The sequence below is a fragment of the Nipponia nippon genome, unplaced genomic scaffold (genome assembly GCF_047370975.1).
Source record: "Nipponia nippon isolate SJK-2023a ecotype South Korea unplaced genomic scaffold, ASM4737097v1 scaffold_3, whole genome shotgun sequence".
NCBI classification, from domain to species: domain Eukaryota; kingdom Metazoa; phylum Chordata; class Aves; order Pelecaniformes; family Threskiornithidae; genus Nipponia; species Nipponia nippon.
In genome coordinates, this window is record NW_028262347.1 from 51,416,987 (window position 1) to 51,433,759 (window position 16,773).

The 16,773-nt window shown below is 37.4% G+C and overlaps 1 protein-coding gene across 20 annotated transcripts in view; it reads left to right on the top strand.

The window, feature by feature from the left end:
• Window positions 1–16,773, top strand: part of VEZT (vezatin, adherens junctions transmembrane protein) — a 69,832-nt gene that overhangs the window by 37,820 nt on the left and 15,239 nt on the right. For all 20 annotated transcript variants that reach the window (XM_087764333.1, XM_087764335.1, XM_087764340.1 and 17 more), the window contains 5 exons: window positions 5,018–5,165; window positions 8,280–8,611; window positions 9,246–9,439; window positions 14,734–14,834; window positions 16,016–16,223. In XM_087764333.1, coding sequence (XP_087620459.1) covers window positions 5,018–5,165; window positions 8,280–8,611; window positions 9,246–9,439; window positions 14,734–14,834; window positions 16,016–16,223 — 983 coding nt within the window. The remainder of the gene's footprint in view (window positions 1–5,017; window positions 5,166–8,279; window positions 8,612–9,245; window positions 9,440–14,733; window positions 14,835–16,015; window positions 16,224–16,773) is intronic.

A 16,773-nucleotide genomic window follows, 5' to 3' on the forward strand; every position in this document is an offset into this window, starting at 1 on the left:
TGACTCCAGAGATCCTTTCTGCATGATGTCCAGTTATCAAAATAAGGTCCTAGTCTGTGACTGGGCCTTCTGAGTGGTATACAGGCCTACAAAAGGATGATAATGTAAAGTATGTCCTATATTCCTTCATCCTTGTGTTTCTTATAATAAACCTCAAAATCTGAGATTGAACTTTATAATGCAGTGAAGATAATTGTTGCCCTAAGGCTATGGTAAACATGTCTTGAACTGAGACATGTCTATTATTAGACATAATGGTTAAAGTATTGTAGAAAATGGTATTAAATTTACTAATGTAGTAAAAGGTATACTTTGATTTAAGCTTTCATTTAAAACATACATACATATTTAGAACTTACTAGAAATGTCTGTAGCTGAATTATATTTCAAGTTTACTATGTCAGAATATCCCTTTCAAAAATAATTTGCAATAAGACCAATTTACTCATTTATGGCTTAATAAGGACGGATAATTTTCTCTACTTTGAAAATATGCATTTATATGTGCTTAACAAAATCAGCCGAACAGCCTCTTATAGGAACTGTTTTCTAAGACTGGTTGCATGTATATAATGTTAAGTCAAAAAAGTGTTCAGAAATAAGCAAAATCTGTTTCAATAGGTTATTTTTTTCCCAGAAAAAGTCATTTCAGTGAATGATGCTGTACAGACATATGTTTGAGCGAAATTCTACTATGAATTTGCATACTTATATTGTTTTAAGTCTAGACCTTTAAAACTATACAGTAAAATAGAGAAATGTTTAATCTTAAAAACATTTATAGATTTTATCTCATTTTGTCAACAAATGCAAACTGCGAAGCTTAGCGTTGCTGTATTTTACCACCGCCTTGAGAGATTTTTTTGTTAGTAATCTTAAGTAGGTTGCTAAACATATACTTTAATGTATGTGATTATTTCTGAGATAAGTATCAAATTCATACTTTGAATCAGTAGGACTAATCCTGTTGGAAGCCTAAGGGAAACTGCTTTGAACTTAAGCCACTTGTTTTATGTTATAACTTCAAGAGAGACAAGAAAATATTCTTGAGGGGCTGAGCTGGTAACTATTGGGCTGAGTCTTAAACACTGGCTAATCTAAGTATTAATCTTAATTGTAGACAGAAATGAGTGACTAAGTAAAAATAAATTAGTAAAAACATCTTAAATGTTAAGGGATATATTGATCTATGCTAATCCATTAAGTGTAGATTTTATAGCCATCAGTATTATTTCTCCTACCCAAATATCTGCAGCAAATTAGGATTTTATGTTAATGTATATCTCAAATGTGTCAGAGGGAGATCTGTGTGATGAACCTGTTACAGAGAATTAAAAATCTTAATTCACAGTTTTATTCATGGCAATACAAATTGCATAAACTTGATATATTATCATTACTCACTTCAATAAAACTAGAAGTTTAGCAATATTTGCTTGTGGCTAGTGTGCCCCCTTTTAGCAAGACTTTTAGCTTTCAGTGAGTAGAATAAATTAATACTGTCCTGATTAAAATTTGTTCCCATGTAAAACAGAAAAAATATACAATTATACTTTAGCCTTATACCAGGCATTTGTATCGAACTTGGTGGACCAGTAGTTTAATGAGATGGAAAGTCATATTCCTTACATTTTATGTGAAGGGACAGTTGGGCACTTGCAGAAACAATTCAGCATTTTCTCATGCCATTCTTATTCTGATTTGTTCATGTCGGCAAGAGTGCATTGCTCAAAATCATAGAAGAAAAAGTCAGAAGGGAGAAAAGAAAAGAGTATTTCTTTTTTAGTCTGGAAGATAAGGGTATAGCAGGATGCAATGGCTGAAAGCTTAAACTAGAAATTAGGCATTTTGGGTTAAGTATTTACAGGATGCTGTGCAGACCAGTCACTACTAGTTCAACAAATCTCTGCACTATGCTCCATTGAATTGAGTAATAACTCAGGCAATACTTCGCTGGCGTGCTAATTGCTTAATATTTTTATACTTAAGAGCCTTGTGGGTTTTGCGTCATGGGAATCTATGGTTTATTCACTGATTTAATTATAGGCAAGCTGGACGGAGAGAATTTTGTGGCTTATGTTACTGGATGTTTTTAATAGTCTCATCCTCAGCTGGTGCAAAATGGTGTGATACTCCATTTCCATTGAACTATATTGATAGGCAGGATCTGGAGGTAGGACCGTAGAAACTGATAAAACTTTAATTTTGTTGTAAGTGTAAGGTGTCATTCTCTGATGGCAAGGCATAAATAGTGTTATAAAAACAGACATTGGATAACAGTATTTTAAACTGAGTGATATCTTAACCCATTAAGGTGGAATGGATATAAGATGCACTCTATGTCTTTGAGATGCACTGACCTCAGGGAAACTTGCAAATTTCCTGTAGTAAATCTAGTAAAAAATTGTTCCTTCTCCTCTGTAAATATTTAGTTATTGCATCATGAAATGTTAGAAAAACACATACCTTTATTACTTGGGAAAGAGAAAGCTCACACAAGAAAACAGTAAGCTAAACAAAAAGTAGTACCCTCTTTGGGTCATAAAAGCCTAAACCAGAAATCCGATGCTAGAAGGTCTGAGTGAAGATACTTGGGCATTTTTCAGTGCCGTGTTTCTTCCTTGACCAGCCAGTTCATCATGTTTATCATTAGCTCATCCCTTCCCGCCTGGTGAGCAGGTGAGAATTTTATCAAAGAGCAGCTTGGATTTCTCAGGGTTATTGTGAGGCCCTCCTGTTAGATCTTCAGATGGGAATGTGCTTTTGAAAAGCAAAGTATGAATACTAAATTGTTACGTACAGGGGTACATGAGTGTTCTTGCTTTTCTATAGGTAAATAAGATAGGCCTCCTGACAGAGGTTAGACATTCACTGTACGGATATTTTATTCTGGATTTGACAGTTTATTATTAAGTAGCTTTGCCTTCTCTTCTTCCAAGCTAATAAGGAATGTAAGATAAACAGGTGAATGAAATATTTTCACAAAGACATAGAAAAACTTAGCTAACCTAAAGTTAGTTACTGTATTTTGGCTTTAATAGAAAACATTAGCACTAAAAATACTTGTGTTTTAGAGCAAAGTGCATGAAGGAAGTGTGTTCGTGTATATGTATATGTTTATGTATATGTATATGTTTGTGTGTATGTGTTTAAACTTTCTAAAGGTTTAGTCTTTAGGAAGCTAATAGGGGCACGGGATCAGTTCTCTGCTTTCATCTGTCACATAGAAATGGGAGTGCTACAAGAGCGGAGGGCAAGGCAGGAGGTGCGGGAGTCCACTGGGAATCCCTAGCTGAGACATAGTATGGATAAGTGGCTTGTTTGGTCAAACCACTTGTTTGAAATGTTGCCTGGAATTTTTTTTTAGTGCGACTTAGAAATTCACGTGTGTCCGAACTCCTTTTTATGGTGCTCATGCTGTTGGAAATGTCTTGTTGCAGGAAAAGTTTAACAAAGAATGTAATTAGTCTTTGAGATAACCAGTCCTGAAGGGTTTTGACCTGACTTTTCAACCTCTGATAGAGTTACCATCCTCATCCCATGTGCTCCATCTGCTGGGCATGCTATCAGGTTAACTTAGAATAGACACCATTTATGTGAAGCAGCTGCTGGTGGCAACAATAATATTCTGTTCCTAATTAATCTGCATTGCAAGTTTTTGTCTGAACACTTAATAGGCTTCTTTCTCCCTGGACTTTGGGGAGAAATTAGGGAGAAATGTATTTGTTTGTTTAGAGCCTGGACACTTAGCATTGCTGTTTCCTGGGACACAGAATGTTATTTTTTTTATGCAATGTGCTTCTACTCAAGCGGTAAAAATTTTCTTGAGCAAATCACTTTTACACGTTCAATCCTATGAGAATTTAGCACGTGGAAAATTTGGGAGTGAAAGTGGGTGGAACTTGTGGCTTCCCCAGAAAACACAGTAGTTGGACAAGAGACAAGTGCTTCTAATTGGCTTTGTGTGCCCCAAGAGATGAGAGCATTCAGTTGGTAAATCGAAATATAAATTTAAAAAAAACATAGTTTAAATTAAGGCCTTATTTTCATAAATGCTTTACGAATACTTTTTTTGTATATGTATTTCTGTGGAACAAATGTCCTTATGACCATAAGTTGTAAATTTCAGTGTTAAAGCAAATTTTACTATTTTGTGACTGGGTAACTATCCAAAATGTGCAGAAATCTTGAACTGTTCCTCCTCTTCCTTCCCCAGCATGAGGTTAGCCTAAAATTAGTGCTATTTTAATAAATGTTGCCTAGTCCATGAATTATTTTTATCTGTCTTTTATCTGGTATCAGTTATATTGTGCTTGCTTCCTACTTTTTAAGCAATTCTGAGGACTGGAAATGTACATTTTCCGACTCAGAATTTAAATGTGCTGAATAGTGTTGACAGATAACAGTTCGCTGCTGTTCCTACCAAGATCATGGTGGCTTTACAGCAATGTAATCAATAAAATTAATGGCATGACAATCGGGGAGCTGCTGTTCTTCACAGTGCTATCTTGAAATGTCAAAGAGCAGTTCTTGTAGAGATCTCTGAGCGGTCCCTCCACAGACAGAACTCGCAGGAATTCCTGTCATCTTGAGTCTGGTCTATAACATAGGCTACCTTAGAGACTTCAAATTGCACAATTGTTCTCTTTTTTCCTCTGTCAAATATATGATTTCTGGTTTAAGATTGACATGAGCTACTTTTTGGAAACTTAATATTTAAAGATAAGCTATTTTCCTCACTTGAAAGGGATGCAGGGATTTTTCATCAATCTGTTTTGTTTCTTTTTATGTGTTTGTATTTAGACATAGGTGTTTTGTCAATGTCTTATCTCTCATCCTCCTGAGAGCCTTTAAAACTTGTGCTCTGAATAAGGATTGCAAAACTTTCAGTTAAACAGGATTCAGGTGGATTTGGGTGGAATGTATGTGCTTTCGTACAAATTGCCAGAAATAAGAAACCTTTTCTGTATGTTTAATGCAAAAGTTGCTTTGTTAACCACCTTAACTCCAGCTAAACCTACCCTTTGAACTCGGAGAGTGACAACGTGACCAGCTACATCTGTGTAGTCCCCTTTAAGGAGCTGGGTCTGGGACTGAGCGAAGAGCAGGTCTCTGAAGAGGAGGCACACAATCTAACCGATGGCTTCAGCTTGCCTGCACTCAAGGTAACCTCTCCTAGAAGGACACATGCATCCATGCAGGCTCCTGGTGAAAATCTCTTTCAGTTGTCATGAAGCCCTCTGGCTTGTACCTACTAGCCTGTAGTATCACGGTCAACTGAGAGGGAGATGTAATCAGTCTCGTGTTTCTACACTTATTAGCATTTAGGTGATTTCATTTTGCATGTAGTTGAAGAGAAGTTGCTTAATACAACACTTGGATTTTTTTTCTGCAAATCATGTAAATTCAAGTCAGTGTTTTATAATCAGCTTGATCAATCTCCTTCTTAAACATGATTTTTTGCTCTCTGATTTCACTTGATCCCAGCTGTATAAAACAATTTCCAGATTTGTACTTACATCTTTTTTTAGCTAATCTCTTGACTTAAATAAAAAGAGAGACATCAGAAGATATAAATTAGTTGTAATTGCCAAAGGGAATAGTTGCATTTAGTTACACTGAGGAGTAGAAATCATAAGCTTGGACCCCTGCTGCCGTGAGCCAGTGTGGCTCTTTGATCTTTGAAAAACATTTAACTGAACAGAATGACAACCATATAATGGCCTTTTTATCTATTTTGTTTTGAGATGTTCAGTATTTTTAATTTTCATGAGTCAATGTTTGCATTTGGAAAGAAGATCTAATTTGAATGCAAGCCCTCTACACTCTAGTGGTTCTCTGCTGAGGCAGTTCCCTTTTAACACTGTTTTTTAAATGGAAAACTCCATTATTATGTGACTTCTCTGTTTCTATGGGGTTGGCTCTTGTTGCATCTTATTCACTTAATTCCTAGACCTTGACTTATTTTGTTCTGACAGTAAATGTTACCAGTAATACTGATTGCTAAGCTTTGAGGCTTTGTCTAATTAGTTGTAAGCTAAGAGCTACACCAGGTGTAAGCTTTGGGGATTTTTTTCTCGCCTTTTCATTAGCTGAAGTTCTAATTGCAACCATGCAAGCCCACTTATTTACCCACTTCTTTTTAAGCACAAGACGCTAGTTAGAGGTGCCCAAGCTTGTAAGCTAAGTCTTTGTTTACCTGCAATTTGCAGTAATTTAACTGAAATCTGTTTTAGTTAAACTGGTGGGATGCTTTCTGGGTACAGTTAAGCTCACAACTAGTAAATCTCCCTTTACGTTAACTGAAAACAGACAGTGATGTAGGCTGGGTGTGGTGTAGTTGAACTAAGCCAAATTAACATAAATCAGTCCTAAGCACATTCCTGCGTAGATAATAAAACAGATATACTTTGGTAACCTTGCGACATATTTGTGTTGTGAGGCCTAGATTTATGTGCAGTCCTCTTCGTTTTTTTTCATTTGAGAGAACTTGTCTTTATATTAAAACGCACGTAGAAAACAGACGTATATCCAGATTTGGTTAATATTTTAATTTTCATTCAAGCCCATGTCTAGGCCATATGACAAATGTAGCCTGTGTCTTTTGGCTACCTTGTCCTTGAACTAAACCAATTTAAAGAGTGAAAATTTTTGGCTTAAGAAAAAATACTGATTCAAGCTGAGGAGAGCCAGCTGGATGTTTTGGGTGAAGTTTAAGTGTCAGTAGAAATCATCAGAAGTCATTGGCAGACCAAGCTATTTGCAACCCTAAATACATCTGGAATTTCCTTTTCTCTCATTGTTGTGCCTTATTTCAGGTAGGTTTTGGATTATTATTGTAAATTCCTGAAGTCCACTACTTTTGTGTGCTGCGGTTTCGCTGCTTTTGCCTTATGTCTGGTGGAAGGGATTGGTCTTCTTTTGTGCTCACTATAGCATGAGCTCTTGACTTTCTGTCTAGGGCAGCACACCTACAGGGACACTTGGGTGATTGCTGCCCATTTGTTTGCTTTTTTTTTAGCACCCAGCCAAATCAGTCTTGCATGTGTGCCCAAAATTAGTTTCATATCATTGTGTTCTTTCTTCTCATAACCACCTTTTGTAAATTGAGAATTTCTTTTTCTTTTGGAATATTTTATCAGTTTGCATCCAAATATTTTTGATATGCCCTTGGGGTTTATCAGACCACATCTATCTGAAGGCATTTAATTTTTTGTGTTACTATTCTGAATGTTTTGCTCTTGATTGCACACTGGAAAAAGCTGCTACTTGTCCATGGTAGTATGAATACAAAGATGTAAATCTATTCTTTCAAATCCTGTAGATCCAAAATCTCAGAGCAAGTAAATTGTTAGTCCTATTCTGTAGCTGAGGGGGGTGGAAAAAAGCATGATGAGTAATTACTTTGTCTTCCTCGGTGTGGAATGCTTGAGAACAGATTTCAGACTACACCTGATAGTCGCCTACAGTTGATCCCTTGTAATAAGGGCCAGCATTGCAGGGAAAAGTGTCAGAACCTTTCCTTTTCATTTTAGAGATATGAGATGCTACTGTTCTGTGATGGTCTGCTGAGCCAACAGTCTTCTCTAAACAAAGACAACAGTTCATTTCATGTCATTGGAAGTGGAAGTTCTCAAGAAATTGAAATTGTGCGTTTCCTTGCTCCCAGATGGACTGACCTCTTTTGTACCATATATAACATTGTGAATTGATTCATTTCTTACAAGCCTTTCCCTCCTTAGTGGTATTGGTGAAATTTCTTATTTTGACCGAAAAAAAATTCAGTTAGCAGCTCAGCTTTTTTCAGATGTAGAATGTGTTTTGTTGAAGTACAGTGCAATTAGGCTCGTGTTTCAAGGTTGGGTGTGGGGCAGTGCAGGAGTTAGTAGATCGTAGAAATGATAGCTTGGCATTATAAAGGAAAAAATGTCTTTGCTGCCACTGGAATTTTGGCAGCCCGACATGAGCTGTAGGGTATGTGGAGATTATAGCAAATAATGAAACTGCCTGATGAGAATATGAGTTTTTAGGCCTCTGACAACCTTCTGAGCATAATTGCATATAATATCCTTCCCCAAAGAATTAACAGTCACCTAAGGTTCCTGAGATCTGAACCTCACATGGTCTGGGATATCCTTCAAAAACATTCAGCGGACTTTCAGTTTTTCAGAGTTCCTGTTGCTGGCTGAGGAATGTTTTCCCATGGTGTGTGTGTACATTTACTTTGGAGGATGGCTGTCTTCCCAGGTGCACAGAGCTAATCCTACCCTGTTTTGCAGGTCCTCTTTCAGCTCTGGGTAGGGCAGAGTTCAGAATTCTTCAGGAGGCTGGTGCTGCTCCTCTCCCCAGCCAATGCATCCCCCAAGCCCTTGGTCTCCCCTGAACGACTGCCTCATCATATCTTGTCTGATGTGACTCAAGGCCTACCTCATACACATGCTGCCTGCTTAGAGGAGCTTAAGCGAAGCTATGAGTTTTATCGGTACTTTGAAACTCAACATCAGTCGGGTTTTGAACGGCCAACCAGAACAAAGCAGAAGTCAAGAGAGCTGAACAGTCTTCAGACAGCGGTACGCAGCTTGCAGCTTCATCTCAAGGCACTGCTCAATGAGTAAGTTTACACATGAATTAAGAGAATATGCCTGTAGGAAGAAGGCTTCAGACTCGAGTTCTTTGGGTTGTCAGCTTGTATCCCAGATTAAAAACAAAAAAGGCAGATACGTATAGTCATTGCAATCATAGGCATATCTTCGCCGTAGTACAGGGTCAAAGATTCCTGGTTCAATATGGAATCTGGTATTGTTTCCTGATTATTCTTTAAGTATCTGGTGAAAATTCAAAGCTAAGCAGTGCATTAAGATCTTGCCTTGCTTTTGTCACTCCCTTGAAAAAATCTGAAAACATACTTAGCTTTCATTGATTTTGCAACATACCAAATGCTTTATAAGGAAGTTCAGCTCATAGAAACTACCTAGTAAATATTTCTAAAGATTTGTCACTGCCTTGGTGAAAGAGTTGAAACTGCCCTATTCCTTTAATCTTACATATAAGAATTACTATAATGAATGCAGGTGAGCGATGTATCTTGATGTGGAGAAAAGGATCTTATTTTTAAAATCTTTGAGGAGTTGGCTGAATTAGATTCTTAAAACTTGAAGAAAATAACAGGATATTAAATGAAATAATTGATGGAATGGTGAAGTCAAATATTTTTTCTTATTTCTGTTCATCTCCTCATCACTTAGGGTAATAATTCTTGAGGATGAACTTGAAAAACTTGTTAGCACTAAGGAGACACCTGAGTTGACAACAGAAGCCCATCAGGTTCTGGAACAAAAACTAAAGTTTATTCAGCCTCATATCCAGGCGAGCAACAGCTGCTGGGAAGAAGCCATTTCTCAGGTGGAAAAAATGAGTGGAAGAAACCCAAATAAAAAAGGTAAATGTGAGAGATTAATTTAGCAGCTAATGGGATACACTTTGAGATGGAATGGTCAAATGGATCAAAGACGGCATTCAGCCTGTGTATCAGAATTTTAGCTGAAGAAGGTCTTCCATCCATTTTGAAAAACTATATACGTATGTCAAACTTTTTCATTGTGATGACCTTGAAGCTTTTGTTTCAGAAAAAAATATAAATGTGTTAACTCAGTCTGTTAGACCTGTGGATTCAGGTTGTTACATTTCCAGGTGTAGACTGATAGTGGCTTTTTGCCTTTGATTGGTGAATCACATGTAAAGGCATAGATTTTGATGAATTGTTCCTGAGATTTTCATTTATTTACCGCATAAGAATTACATAGTTAATTGAAATGACAATGGCATTGTCATGAAACTTTCTTGACCATGACATTTCCTGGAATATTTGAAATTGTAGAGGGTGTATTGAGCATATAATACCCATTTACCTGCTCTGTCTGAGAGAGTGAGCTAATCTTCTGCGTGCTTAAAAGTCATACTGAGAAGCATATCCCAACGTTTTGCCTTATGCCCCTCTCCTTAGTGACCTGTACTGTCCACGCTGTTCTCCTTGTGAATCACAACTAGCTTAAATAATGACCTGAATAAATTAGGCTCTTCTGACATGGAGTTGAGTCTATACTTTCTAATCTTTCTTTTTTCCAGGAGCTTTTTTACTGTCCTAGGAAGGCACAGCCCAGCATCTGAAAAATGCTGGTAATGGAGACTGCATTAGGAAAATTATGACTTGGGCTATCAGCAAGTTACCTACAGAAAGCCAAATTTGTAGTGAGCTAAACTCTTAATGATACAAGGATGGGATATTCAGTAGATGGATGAATATTGCTGTGGCCCTAGAGGCATGCAAGTTGATCTTGTTCATGGTTACATCAGAATTGGGAGCACTGGGAAGCCTAATGCAGGCTCCGTGCAGGTCCAGACATGGTATAACCAAATTTGTGTGTACTTTGCCTGATGGTCTGTCTAGTCTTACAACTTCTCTCTCAGTGCTGCGTAAAACAACCTATGAGGATATTAGATGTAGTCTGATAACATTTGCATGCACTAGCCTGTTGTGTTTTGTTGATGCCCTCCACAACCAGCAGTTCCACTGATCTTTTTTTTCCCCTTTCTTTAAATGTTCTTTCCAGACTGCACGCCATAATATTTTTAGTTATTTTAGTTTTATTTTTACTTTGTGTACAAATTTCACAGCAGGCACTTTTATTATAACTTGCTTCCTTTTAAAGTTCAGTGCAAAAATAACCTAGTGTGTGATCTAGAAGGGAGGGATTGCATGGGAAATAAAAAATAAAAAAATCCTTCACTTTCACTTTTGCCCAGTGACTTTCATGGAAATGTGCTGGGGTTGAATCTGTATTTTGCAGCAAGTTTACCGAATTACTTCACAGGATCTACTTTTAAATTATGTTGGTCATTGAAAACTATTTTTATCTGACTACATTTGACTTCCCTGATAAATTTCTAAGCAGCCCAGCTTCTGTGAGTTGACCTTTTCAAGCTGTGCGTGAAATCGAGTCTAATTCTTCTGCTGTCTTCTAAAAATCTTAACAGCTGGTCTGTCGGTCATGATTATGTGAATTACTTCATTGAATTATCTCCGTTTTTTTTCCAACGCTTTCTGAAAGCTCTTTGGAAGAAGATACCTTCCTGCTGAAATAATATAGCAGCTAAGCACATCTTTGTTTTGTCTTTATGCACTATTATCCAAAACCAAATGAATCTTTTGACAAGAGCTGTAGCAACAACCGCACGGTAGTAGAACATTGTGTCTAAGTGGATGCCCAGCACTTTTGCTGCAAGAGATGTTTAGTTCAACTAACTAGTTCAACCAGTAGAGCAGTGGGAATACCATTTTCAGTGTCAGTTATGAACACTGTTGAAGAAGGAGCTGTTTCTGATGGCTTAGACCCAGTTTTGAGAGGAAATATTTTATTACATAAAACCTGTATATATTTGTTAAATATTTTAACAGTATCTCATAATTGTGCTTCGTGGTTAAACAAAATAAGCCTGTCTTGCTTCTTCATCTATAAATACAAAATGTATCCAGTATAAATTTACTGTTCACTTGCGTTTCGTTCTTGCCATGTTTATATACTGAGCAAAAATGTATCTTTGCTTGTCTTTCTTGGTTCCTACTGCTCTCAGCATGGGAAGGTTTCCTTCCATGAGAAGCAGAAATCAGCTCAGCAGTTGCAGCAGCAAAGGGCCTGCATTTCTCCATGGAGAGGAAGAAACTGGGAACTCGTTGGTCCATCCAGCATCAGAGTGCTGTTGTTGAGCCAGGAATTGAAAGTTTCCAACCACTAAGAAGCTGTTTTGAACTATGGGCTATCCTAGTTGTGGCATCCTACATAGCCTGTCACTTGTTTTCAGAGCAGTTTTGCATATCTTTAATTGTTTTCTGTATAAACAGATGAGTCTCCTTCAGCAAGCACTGCATGCTTCTTGCCCCAAATCATTCTTTGTCAAAGCGGGTTTCTTACAGCTACCTTAAATAGTTCATTGTGTCAAACTCTGTCAGAGCAAAGCCTTTAAGTCTAACTGATTGAACGTTCGTACAATCCCATCAGCCTTTCATGGGTGGTGATACTTTAGTGAATGCTGTTCGGCTTCTTTGTTTACAGGAGTTGGTGTATTTCTAGAACCAGTGCCATTAGTCACTGACCCTGTCAGATACAGAACAGAGCCTGAGAACAAGTGGGGCTTTAACACCTTGAGGGGAATTCACCTCTACTTAAATTAATTGGGCAATGATAGACTTAACTATCATTGATCTACATGTAGATCTTTGCTCATTTCCAACATGAGTTGATTCTAGACTTTCAGCCATCTTCTCTTTCTTCTTTCACCTTTTTTCATCACTGATAAAACTGATTTACCACTTAAGGCCTCAACAATTTAAGCATGTAGTAATCTGCTGCTAATTTTACAAAATGGAATACCCTTTATGGCTAGTTACAGTGTTGTTTTAATGATCTTTGAAATAATATCCCTCAAACTGTTTAAATTCTATCCTTTTTCCTTTTAAACTGTCTCTACCTTTGCAAATGTATCCAACTTCTTTACATATTCGTAAGAGCAAGGCCATAGTGCTCTGCTGCAAGCTCCTGGATCTTGCAGTCCTTTGATCCACTGGAGAGGAACTAAAGCAGCAGCAGTTTTAGTTAAACACTGTGAATTCATGATCCTGAAGCATATCCTTAGCAATGGCATCATCCGATATAGGTGGCAAACAGAGCAGTCTGTACATCTTAGAGCAGCTGGTTTACTCCTCTGATTTGGGAAGGCAAGCTTTTAATTGGTAACTTCCATGTACTCTTCCAAATTTGTCTTCATACCTTCAGGAACATATTTCTATTGTTGCTGTCATTATTATTATTAAAATGTTTTTATTACAAGGCAGAGTTATGCAATGGACAAGAGGGATTGATATTTATAAAATAAATATCCCATGTCAATTCTCCACTGACTTCCAATTCCACTACATGCTTCACCTTTCTTTTAAACTTTGCATTTAGATACTTCTGGAATGTCAAATCTTTAGCTCAGCCCATGCAAGTAGGGAATTACCTACTTCCCTTGTTTGCAAAAGCAGGTAACTGAGCACCACTAAAATTGTCATTAATGTGAACTGCCTACTTTCAGAACACCATCCCTAAGTATTCAATGTATAGATTAGAAATTGAAAATAGGGATAGGTGGGGCTTGGTGAGGTCATCTAGCCCATTTCCCTTCTCAAGGGTAAATTAGTGCTTGTGAGTACATGTTGTTTACCTATTCCTAAAAACCTCTCTTCAGAGACATTTTATGGTATTTCCAGGCATCTATTCCAGCACTTAACTCCATTACCAGTAGAAAGTGATTACTAAATATAAATATCTCTTGCTGCAATTTAAAAGCAGTACTTTTGATCCACCCACAATGGAAATGCATTTCCTCTTTATAGCTCTTACAGTTTTGTAATATGTTTCTTTCTGTCTTCTCTACGTGACTCTGTATCCTTCAGCTCTTCCCCACCGACTATACTTTTTTCAGTCCTCTGATCATTTCCACTGTTTTCCTCCAGATTCCCTCTAGTTGGTCCACAATATTATTCAATGAAGGAGCCCCAGACTGGGCACTATGTTCCATCCGCAGCCTGATCAGTGCCAGAATAGAAATGTAATTTTGTGTGTCTAACAGTCAGTGTTGTTGTTTATATGTACTAGTATGTAGTTTGGCGTTTTGCTTGCAGCAGGGTATAGTTGACTACTAGGCTCCTCATGTCTTTTTTTCAGTGGTGCTGCCCAGTCAGTTGTCATATATTTGTGCATCTGACTATTCCAAAGCACAAAAATTTGCAGCCACTGTCACCAAACTGCTGTATATGAAATACAGTTCTTCCTGGGCTGTATCTCTGATTTTCCAGTATTATTTTCAATTCTAATTGTGCTCTTCAATATCCTTGCAGATTATCCCAATGTCAGCAGATTCAGTGAGCTGAAACACTTTTATTTCACCCATTGGAAATAGTAAAAGGGTATTGGACTTGAGACAAATACTCAGTATATCATTCCTGTCTGAAAATGGTAACTACACTCTGATTATCTAAGAGACTGTTCTGTGCACCTAATAGCAACTTCTCCTGGCCTATGCATTTTGCTTACGAGTATGTCATGACACCATGTCAAAAGGCATACTGAAAACAAAATGCAAAACGTCTTTGGCTTCTTTCTATTCATAAGACCTGGTACTGCATTGGAAAATGAAATTGGAGTGATTTGACATCTTCTATTCTCAACAAACCCACACTGGCTCTCACTTATCTCCTTGCTACCTTCCAAATAGCTTCCTGTAAATTTTGCTTGATTATTTCTTCCAATATTTTCCAGTGATTTGAGGCTGATTTGCCTGTAATTTTACTATTTTGCTTCTCTTTTTAAACTTGGGCACCAAGTCTCTTTTCTGGTTTTACCAGTTTTTCCTGCCATCTGCAGGTTTTCAGAGTCTATAAAGACTTTGAGATTTGTTAGTTGAGGTATTTCAAGACGAGTTTCATCAGACCCAGCTTATATCAAAATAGCTGTTATTTAAGTGCTCTCTAACACAGTGTTTCAATGTATTCTAACCAGCCTTCTCACCATTTTTTTTGTGTGTGTCAATCCTGCCTAATGAAAATGCCTGGACCCTGCCTGAGTGAGTCAAAAACATCATTCAACATCCGATCTTTTTCTTTTTTTTAATGCCTTTTTTTCTTTCCCCCTAAAGGCAAACTTGAAGTTTCCTGTGACAACCTACAGCATACTACAGTACCTTTAACACAGCCTGCCATACACATAGAAAACAAAGATCCAATCCCTGAAGAGCAGGTAAAAAAAAATAGGACCATTTAAAATAATAATTGGGGCTGGTTTGCTGTATCCATTCCTTTTTCAGTTGCTTGTGCAGTGACCTTCTTGTCTTGCCAAGACAGATCAAGTAGGTGGCCAGTGCCATTTCATAATTGGACTTACAGAAAAAAATCATGTATATTCCTTTTGCTGTTCCATGGGGAGGTATTCCCCATCCTGGAAAAAAGAGTGCTAGCATTCACTTCTTCTCATATGTATCATTAGAAATAAGTGACAAAAGGAGAGCAGCAACACAAGTCAGAGTAATACAGAAAAAAATGTGAATTGCTAAAAAGCAGTATATAAAATAGAGTCCTGCTTGTATATTGTTAGATGAACTGACAGACCTGCAAGAGGGACAAGCTCCAAAACAAACCAGCCTGTCTTCAGTTTGAGTAATCTCTGCATTTTTGGATACCTAAAACAGACTGTGACACTGAACAATTTTGGGAACTCGTGTGTGATGGTTGGGCTGTCTTGAAGAGAGGCTGGCCTCCCCCATGCCAGAACTGAGTGGCAGATGCACTCTGAAAGCAGATTGAACACCCATGGTCTGCTCTGTCCCTCCCTTGCCTTCTCCCAAGCCTGCCCCACATGTATTCTCTCTAGGTTTTTTCCATATCAAAGAGCTGGGACTAATAACTTAGTCTGTCTGGCTGTCTGTTATAACATAAATGGAGCTCTGTTTTTTTCATGCTTGTATAGTTAAATACAGTTAAAATTGGAGGAGGAGTTTGCTATTCTCAACATCCTCTTAATAGGGATTTACATAAGTTAAATTAGCAAGATGCCTGACTGAGGAAGAATTGCTTATGGTATAAATTAAAAAAAAGAAACCGGCATCGGCATTGCTTATTTCCACCTGTAATTATGGGGAAATGGACTCCTATTTTCAAGGTATATCACTTGATCATACTTGTGTATGAAAGTAAATCTTAGGCGACTGCAGCAATGTTAACTTTCAATGAGTGGACTTGCTCCAAAATTATACAAATATAACTGAGAGCAGTGTCAGATCCACTGGCGCTGCTCAAACAGGGCTCCACCCTATTACTCTGGTTGGCTTGTGTGAAGATTACTTGATCATGCATTAGATTGTAGGACAGGGTCTACACTGACAGTGAAGATCAAAATTTTTTTTTCTTTCTTTCTTTCTTTAGGAATTGGAAGCATATGTTGATTATTCAGATACAGAGAATGAATACAGAAGGGAAGATTTTTACTGCTTTTCCCAGGAAGAAAGAGAGAGGCAAGAACGAGAGAGACAGGAATCTAAGAGGGTGTTACAAGAATTGAAATCTGTACTGGGATTTAAAGCTTCAGAAATAGAAAGACAGAAATGGAAACAGCTGCTATTCAGTGACCATGGTAAGCATTGCTTTTGAAAATTAATTCCTTTCTAAGAAAGGGTAGGTGTCTGTTTGCCATCAACTTCTGACTATGTTAGAATTCAGACAGTGCTTATCCATAGTAGTGTCTTTGATAGAGCTATGTGGCCTTAGTTTGCTATTCCATCTCTTTCTATTACTTGTAGCAATCATTTTACTATATATTGAAAAGAACTCGGAGAAATGGGAATTTGGCTCTAAAGAAAATACTGAGCTAAAATAGTAAACACACAAAATATGAAGACAGCATAAAGAGAACTGTTAGGCTATAAACCGTGCAAACTGAACTGACTTTCTTTCATGGCTTTCCAATAAATACGAATTTTAATTAGGGTGCATAAATAAATTACTTCTCAGACTTTAAAGAAACCATCAGAAATTATCGCAGACTTACAAAAATATATAGGTTAAAGTGAAGAGCTAGACTTTGAAATATTAAAGGCTCATAAAAGAGTAAGACTGGCTTTTGTTTCCATGAGAGAGTGAGTATACAGAATATGTTTTAAAAAAAAAACCAACAAACTAACAAG